The 9,214-nt window shown below is 37.3% G+C and overlaps 1 protein-coding gene and 1 pseudogene across 1 annotated transcript; one reads left to right on the forward strand and one right to left on the reverse strand.

Annotated features, from left to right (window-relative positions):
- Nucleotides 1–2,196: 2,196 nt before the first annotated feature.
- LOC137926421 (proteasome subunit alpha type-2-like) lies at nucleotides 2,197–4,370 on the reverse strand (annotated as a pseudogene).
- Nucleotides 4,371–4,656: 286 nt separating this feature from the next.
- On the forward strand, nucleotides 4,657–8,826 carry Scgbeta (sarcoglycan beta). Its single transcript, XM_068769938.1, has 4 exons — nucleotides 4,657–4,992; nucleotides 6,030–6,195; nucleotides 7,202–7,364; nucleotides 8,315–8,826. The coding sequence occupies exons 1-4, from the start codon at nucleotides 4,686–4,688 to the stop codon at nucleotides 8,687–8,689; spliced, it is 1,011 nt and encodes a 336-aa protein (XP_068626039.1). The 5' UTR covers nucleotides 4,657–4,685; the 3' UTR covers nucleotides 8,690–8,826.
- The last annotated feature ends 388 nt before the right edge of the window (nucleotides 8,827–9,214 follow it).

A 9,214-nucleotide genomic window follows, 5' to 3' on the forward strand; every position in this document is an offset into this window, starting at 1 on the left:
TGCGCCCACGGGCGGCGTGTACCACCGGTGGCTCGCGCTTGATTGCGCCCACGGGCGGCGTGTACCACCGGTGGCTCGCGCTTGATTGCGCCCACGGGCGGCGTGTACCACCGGTGGCTCGCGCTTGATTGCGCCATCGGGCGGCGTGTACCACCGGTGGCTCGCGCTTGATTGCGCCATCGGGCGGCGTGTACCACCGGTGGCTCGCGCTTGATTGCGCCATCGGGCGGCGTGTACCACCGGTGGCTCGCGCTTGATTGCGCCCACGGGCGGCGTGTACCACCGGTGGCTCGCGCTAGACCGCCTCATCGGGCGTCGTGTACTACCGGTGTTTCGCATTCGATTGTGCTATTAAACACTGATAATTTAACGTACATACATAAAAACGTTTATTTTAAACAAAAGTTATAATTAATAACGTATTATAAACATAACTTTTGCACAACAACTCATAATATTATAAATGTAACTTAATAAGAATAAAATTAACAAAATGATTAAATTTTATTATATTTGTAACTTTGATTTATAATTTTTTGTGTAATTTGTTGAAACGTTTCAAGCAAAGAGCTGGCTGACCCTCGCAACGACCACAAAACGTCTTAACTCTTGTTGTTTTGGCAGTGGCATAATCTCTGCCCTTCATTGTGGTCAATTTTTTGTAGCATTCCTTGCAGCGTTTACGAAACTCTCTTGTCGAACCCTCGTGTGATTCAAGAAAATGTTTATCTGACGACGGTATATGACAGTTTATTTGTTCATTGGCTAAAAGGCGATCAATGATAACTTCCCTAAATTGTAGCATGTTCATATTTTTAGTCCCCCATTTTTTGTGAATATACCACGCATTCACGAGGGAAGTTCCGCATATTAATTGTATAATTAATTTTCGGTACCATTTAATCGTTTTTCGTAAACAACTGTAATACGGTGATAGTTGATCTGACATATCTACACCTTTTTTTGCCACATTATAATCAAACACGGCATCAGGCTGTACTTTACCGTTTGTTCCTTGGACCAATTTTCACTGGTAATTTTTTACGGTAGTTAACATGCAAACTGGTCTTTTGTCAGTCCATTTTAGAAATTTTACACCGCTACGATTTTCGAAACTCATAATTTCCCCACGTTTTTGTTTCTGCTTTGCCTGCAGTGGTAGAAATTTTTTATTCATTTTTACAGTACCACAAACAAATGTACTGTTCTCTAAAAGTTCTTCTCCCAAAGGGACACTTGTATAATAGTTATCAATAAATAGTATGCGGCCCTCAAAGAATAAGCCATTTGGTAACCTCATTACAACATCATGAGCATGTGATTTCTCAATGATCGTTTCAGTTCTCCCAGCATAAATTTCCAAATTATAACTTTCAGGCAAACATAATTTGTATATCTTTACGCCGTACTTATGTCGCTTGCCTGGGACATATTGACGAAAACCTAGGCGTCCTCTCCATGGAATCATACTTTCATCGATGACGATATTTTTACCAGGTCTAATAGAGCTCCTAAACGTATCCACAAATGCCTCAATAATGTCTCGAATTTTGTTCAACCGATCCTCATTTCTGGCAGTGGTATCGTTCGAAAAATGTAAATACTTAAGAATCAATAAAAAACGGTCACGTTTCATTGCATTTTTTATGCGTATGTTTGTAAACAACTCCTTTTGAGACCAATACAACCTAATATCTGGTGATGGCATTACACCCATAATCAGCAAAATGCCAATAAAAGTATTCATTTCATGTTTTGTAACAGGCTGCCAGGGCAGTTGGTACGTTCTACTGATGATGATGAACTATTTATGCATTGTATAGCATATTCATTAGTTTCTTCGACTATATTCTCTAGTATGTATTCCGTAAAGAATAATTCTTCATTGTTATCCTCAACCAAATCTTCCTCCGAGGAACATTCCATAACGTTGCTGGTTACGTTAACAAAATCTTCGTCTGAAGAGGAAGAAATTATTCGTAATCTTGATGCGTTTCTTCTGCCTCTATTTACACTTTCATCAGACGAATTACTTATTTCCATATCCATGTTATGGGCAAAATTAAAATTATATTTATAAAGTCAAAATTAAAAATATATATTGTTAACACCTTTTTACCGGCATAGATCAGGATATAAAAACAACACTAGTTACACAATTTGCAAAGTAAGCACTCAATGTACTACTGAAGAAACAAGAAGCTAGCGCAAGCCTGAACGCGTGTAATTAGCGCGCCACCTGGTGGTGCATCAAATGAAAATTCGCGCCGGCGGGAACGTGTTAAATAACTTTTTTTATTAATTTATTACTACCCTACATTTTCTTTGGACATAGTTTATACGCAACCTAATATTCTTTTATTATGAGTTTTCAGCACCCACTAGCTTCACAGATGCCCACCTTTATGTTGTCTACCGTTATCTGACCCTCAAAACACTCCTTCCTGTCAAGATAGCGGTGTGCATTGCATCAGTTTACTCCAGTTCCTCAGTGTATCTGAAAATATTAAAAATTTATAAGTCGTGGAGAAACAACCTTGTGGAAGTGATAGGAAGACTGGATTCAGGTTGTATCAAACTAGTCCTATTGGAAATTTATGTGGCCATGTCCAGTAGTGAACATCTTACCGTTGAAATGACGATGGCACAGTAGTGTAAACAGACAGCTATAAACAATTATTAAAAACAAATGTGAAAATATAGATGGATTGTAAATACCTCTTCTCCAAGAATATCTTCCCGTTATTAGGGTTCTTCCCCATTGCAGTTACCTTCCAAAGTAAGCTCCGGATCCATCCCCACTGGAAGAGGTGAGGCCTACCTTTGTTCCAGCCACAAATCAACATTGAGACTTCAAACAGATGGACACCACTGTAAATATATAAATACAAAATTTCTTTATTCGAGGCATTTACAAACACTTTTGAGTCATATAATGTTCTAACATTATAAGTAGAAAGCTACCACTAGTCTGGAGCATTGATATTTTGAGAAGAACTGACTGGAAACAACAAATGCTCTTTTTAAATGAAATCTAACAATCTTTTATGTTTACTTATAATATCAAACAAGTAATTGAGTCAACAAACCAAGTTCTACATACACATTTTAGTAAACTAAACTTTCTTGAATGGTATAAAAAGATTTATTTAATAGTATACTTTTAAGTTTATATTAATAACTAAGAAAAGGAGAGTCTAAAATATCTTGTGAATATATACACATACACTTAGACCCAAAGATATATTAACTTTTGAAGACAAAATATTATAATAAATAGTTTATTTTACTTGTATTCATTTCTCACAAGTCTGACACTATTTTTATATGAGAATAATAAATTTGCCGCATAACTAATATGTTAATAAACAAGTACTGAGAAGCTACCACTATTATACCAATTTCTTTAAAAACATGTTCCTGGGAATTTCAAGTTTTTAAGTTATAAATATCCATATATTAAAGCTGTTTTTACCAAAACTCTAAAGAGAGTGCCATTTACTACTGTTAATTAAAAAGTAAGAAGAAATTGTCATTTAAAACTCTCAGGCATTGGGAACGCAGGTAATTTTTTTCCTAAATTGGTATGACTGTCTAGAACATTTTTTCCAAGTGTCTGTTTAAATATTTGTTCTTTCTCAGACTATGTGTATTCCGACATAACAGCATTTACAAACTGCAGCTCAGCTAGCTGTCGGGATCGGTGATGATACAGGTAGTTGTGCTGTGCCATTTTCTAACCCTAAGTAACCAGGAGACGGTAGCCTGGTCCCATTCCAGAGTACACCACCATATCTGTGTAACAAATTTATAAATATTTAAATTTTATTTTGTAAGTTATTGCAATTGATTTGAAGTGTGAAATGTGAAAATGCCCACTTACAATGTATTAAGTCTTTTCTTAAAATCTTATGCTAAAAGGTTAAAAAGATGAGGCTTCTCTTGTCAACCATTAATTCTCAATCTGATAAAGTCACCACAAAGATGTAAAGTTAAATAGGATTAAAAATCCACTCACCAATATGACCTGTGTTCATTTCAACTTTGTTTACACTGTTCATCATACAGAATACTTTTGTGGTTGTTCTCTGTTGCAAGCACGATGCCATTAGATGCTAAAAATGGAATTTAATACATTAGACGAAAACCAGTTAGTGAGATATTTCCGGAATGGCTGAAAGTAAAAACTATGTTAAATGCATTTTCTTTATGCTTCGTTGACCAACTGGTAATTCATTGAAAGATATAGTTAGTTAATACAATAAAATTTACCTAAAAATTATAAGAGAGAAACTATTGTTCAGAAGCTATGAAAACAATGTCAAAATTATTCCTGGCCGTCATGTTGTTGGCAATTATAGACTGTTCATTGTAAAATAAAAAATAACTAAAATAGTATGGAGATAATAAACTGAAATTTATTTATAATAGTTCTAACTGCATTACAAAATGTGTGCTTTAAAAGACAATTTTTTATTAGGTTTATCTTCATATTGCAATGAAAGAATATAATATGGCTAAAACACAAGTATCTAAGCAACTGTCAATGGAATACTTATTGGATGTTATTTCGACCAATAGAGAAGCGAAACATTCGCTCAATATTTTGATTGAAATTCGTATGGTGGTGCTATTTATAAGTTTTACGAACATAATCGTAAATCGCGATATTTACAGGACGGATAATGCTGGTCGGCCTCCGCGGCGCCTCACCGCTGTCCGACGCGATGTCCGAGAGCACGGTTGAAAGGAATCATGCAGAGAAAGCGCTGATAACGAAGACTCCGACACACAGTCAGGTGTTTCTCAATAAAAACAGCGGCAATGGCGTTAAAAACTATTCGGATAAGAATGGTAACGATGTGGCCAAGTCCACGCGTGGTGGACGGAAGACTTTCGCCTTTTGGACGCTTGTGTGTTTGCTGTTTGTGTTGGCTGTGGGGAATTTAATTCTTACGTTTACAATCCTGGCGGTGTTGCGGCTCGGATACGGTAATTTGTTTATTTATTACATAGCGTGTACTTATAAGATATTTTGCTGCAAAATTTATTTACAGTTTCGAATCTGTATCGAATTAGATAAACCTGAATTGTAACTCCCGAATGTCGCATATAAGTTTTTTCAATAAATACTATGTAGTGGAGGTGCAAACGCGATCTTGTCTATGTTTGTTAATATTTACTTATTAACTAAATATATGTGTACATGGGATATATTTTTACAAATTTGTTTAATTATAATAGATTAATACTAAAATTATATTTATCAGATATTGTATGTACGTAAAGTATAAATACAAAGTTGTAACATAGGTCGATGCACCGACACTTAGGGATAGCGATTTATTAATTAATTATGTTTGTGGTTAATTAATAACTTGTAACATTGTAAATCTTAATTTTTTGTTAATAATTCTAATTATTTCCTTATAATTATAATAAAAATGTTTGAATATAAATTGTAATTGTTTAAGTAAATTAAAATGAAAGGTTATCGTATGGCCACCACGATAGCTAGATGGACCGACGATGTGGTCAAGGTTGCGCGGGAAGTCCAAGGATTGGTGTTGTGCAAGACAGGTGGTCGTGGTCGCCCACGCTTTGCAGTATGTGTGGGAAATGTTATACGTGATGACAATGTGAAACATTTACACCCATAACCAATCGCCCTATAAAATTACTGACAATTACCATAGACTATTGTTTTACTTATTGTTGTACACACATTTATATTAACCTCGTAAATAAGATATTAACCCTTAAATGCATGACATTTATTTATACTTTAAAAATATATATATCTTGCAAATAAGTACACTACAATGCACTTAAAATAGAAAAAAGTGTAGATGTTTTATTTTTTATACTCATTTTAAAGAAAACCATATGTTGCAGATATACTCTTTAAGTGATTTGTTAGTTTTTCATCATTATGCATTTAAGGGTTAAGAAAAATATCAATATTTACATATGAGTTTCTCTTATATCTATGGAATCCTTTTATGAAACATATGCATGAAAATTTCAAGGCATGGAAAGCATGGAGTTCCTTCCGGAGCACAACGCGATAAAATTCTTCGGCGAGGCGGATCTGGACCACGTGTATAAGAGAGACGGACAGTTGGAGAGCTTCCGGGACACGCCGATGACCATCAGCAGCGAGAACGGCTCCGTCACCTTCAACCTGCAGACCAGGTCAGATCATTTTCTTAAAGATGCGCCCAGAACTGAACATTTTTCGCGGTAGTGTATATACTTCAACTGATCGTCATAGGATTTATCATTAATCATATTTTAAAAAAGCATTAGACGCCAAATATTTTGATTACCTTTGGAAAGAGACATTCGGTTAATTTCGGTTTCGTAGAGCACTATCTCTGTCCTACACCACCTATGTGACGTCAGTCGTACGACACAGATAACGCTCTACGAAGCAGAAATTAGCCGATTGTCTCTTTCTAAAGATCGATGTGCCATATTTATCTCTGGTCATTGTACGTTATAAATATCTCTCGACTAAATCTTCTTTGTTAGCGTTTATTGTCTCGGGTGATAACGCTGGGTACAGGCAGCTTCCAGCCGCTCCGGAAATCTTCAGGTGGGCACTATGCCCAGCTGTGGACGTCCTGCGGCTGAAAGGATGATGACGAGGAACCCTTTCTCATAAGTCAACAGGACTTGCTTGAATCATCGCTGATACCAGGCCACTTAAACGCTTATTATATACCAACCGATGAATTTCGTCTGACTCGGGAAATCCCCGCATTATGAATATTGAGTTAACGACAAATGAAAATGAGACTAGCTGTGGGATATTTGAAGAGGCAGGCATATGGCATGGCGCTGAGGACTATAACCTCTTGAAGGGTACCGAGCTACTGGCTCCTCCAGGACCTCGTAGCCTTGGTTCGGGTTGCTGAATACTATTTCACCGAATTGCACGGCCGCCAGGCAATTCTATCACCTCGACGCTCTTCTGAGTGCTCAAGATATTTTAAGGTAGAGTAACTGGACGGTTCCCAGGTGAAGCCTCAGATCGGGCTGCTAACATCAACTATATCATCAGATTGGGAGGCTGTAGAACTCTTAGACTGATGACGGAAGCATGGAGTGACAAGGCTTTGAAAGCTCCCATAAGGGGGCCTGAACTTTGGTTGTCACTCGTTAATATTACAGTAAATAGTTAACATTTATGACACAGGCTGTCCAGATCAGACGCGAAGTTGACGGTGAACACATCGGGAGTGTTCGTCCGCGGCGTCAGCTCAATGGAGCTGTTCGACCCTGACTCTGGAGAGGTTGTGTTCAGTACCAAAGCGCCAGAGATGAACTTGCCCGATGGCGTCAACAGCTTATTAGCGAAGGTAAGATGATCTGTTCTACCTAAAATCATAAAATGTGTTCGATCTGGAAATAATATACAGTAATACCCCGCTTTACGCGACCCCGTTATACGCGGTTTCACTATAACGCGAATTGCAAATTTCGCCCTCAAATGCCTCGAATTACGCGAAAGAGTGCATATAAATATAATGTAGCCATCAACTTCTCTATGGTGTCTTGACCATCTGTCAAACAATTAAAAACAGTGTTGGGTGTTATGAACGTATTTTACAAGAACGTAAACAAAACGTTACCCAAAATACAATAGATGTATTTTTCCGTAAAAAATAAGAGTATGTATTGCATAAAGTGTTCCTAGAATTAAAGTTATTGATTAAAATGATTTGTATTTTTTTGTAATAATTTTTGACTATGTTTAATCATAAACCTCGTTATACGCGAATTTCAGTTAACGCGATTTTTTTTGGAACGTATCCCTCGCGTAAAGCGGGGTATTACTGTATATTTATTTATTTCACAGTAGTATACGAGTTATCGAACAGTCATATCCTAGCGGTAGAAGACTGGGAATTCGATGGTAGGCGGGTTCGATTCCCGGGATGCATTCTTAAATAATTCACACTTTGTGCAATAATTGTATAGGATTGCCACTGCCCATAAAGATGTTACCAGAGTCTGGGCAGCAGAGTCGTCTTCGTACCATAATACAATACTGTGATCACTTACCCGACTGCCAAGCGTGGTGATTATGGTATGTATCCTCAAAGATATAGGGGAAGCCTATTCCTCGCAGTGGAAGTCTATGAGCTGAAACGAAATACGATGATCACTGTAAATGGTTCCAAATAAATAATAATATATACAAATGAACCCATTTTATGGCAATGAACACCTTGATAAAAATATTATTATTGAGATTTACTTGAATATATTAGAGTATGTTAAGCAAGTATAAATATACCCTCCACAGCAAATCTCGACCAAACGCATATCATCTCCGATAGACGAGGATCTGGTCATCCGGTCGGAGACTACAGCACACCTACGAGGCGCCGAAGGTACCAGGATGGAGACGAAGGAGCTGTTCTGGAGCGCAGACCAGGACATCCACCTCAAGTCTGTCAACGGCTCTGTGGTTCTGAGCGGCAAGGAAGGCGTGTTTGTTGATGTACGCTACCTACCTATAGCGATGCCTATAAACAGAACTGAGAAGTATACATCTGGACAGTTCAAGCTGTGTGTTTGCATGCCCCAGGGGAAGCTGTTCCGGGTGGCGGCGACCCCTGGCCAGAGTTCTCCCTGCTCCCACGTCAACATGACAGGGGACCTCAATCCTTGTCTCTAGACTTCACAATGTTGTACTTCGTATATAGTATGATTGGTTATAGGTAGATAAAATAATACATTTATTATACATTTTACATGTGCTTTGGGGAAATATATGGCAACACTTAGAAATTCAATCAAAATGGCGGCCAATGACAAGCGGTATTCAAGACACTGGTGGGCTAGTAGGAGATTGTTCTAGTGTATAAAAATTATTATTAGATAAATTGCAATTATTGATCATTTTGATAGCAATGGTAATGCACAGTTGTTCCTCCTCCATTAACTAATGCCTTACTTGTACGCATGGGAATAATAATAATATTAATAAAGATTTATTTCATTCATTACAAATGACTTAAAAATTAGTAATTTCGAATAGTATGTATTTGACAGTAAATGAGCTGTATATTAACATATTTAAAGCTTTTACACCTGTAACCAATCACCCTGTATAGACCTTGATTGAACAACAAATTAGCAGGAGAACCATGATGAAGTGTCCGTAGATATAGACGCACTAGATATTATGTTGTATAGAGTT

The sequence above is a fragment of the Battus philenor genome, unplaced genomic scaffold (genome assembly GCF_028537555.1).
Source record: "Battus philenor isolate CCGP_79_NKW_IND1 unplaced genomic scaffold, ilBatPhil1.0.hap1 SCAF_29, whole genome shotgun sequence".
Classification (NCBI taxonomy): Eukaryota; Metazoa; Arthropoda; class Insecta; order Lepidoptera; family Papilionidae; genus Battus; species Battus philenor.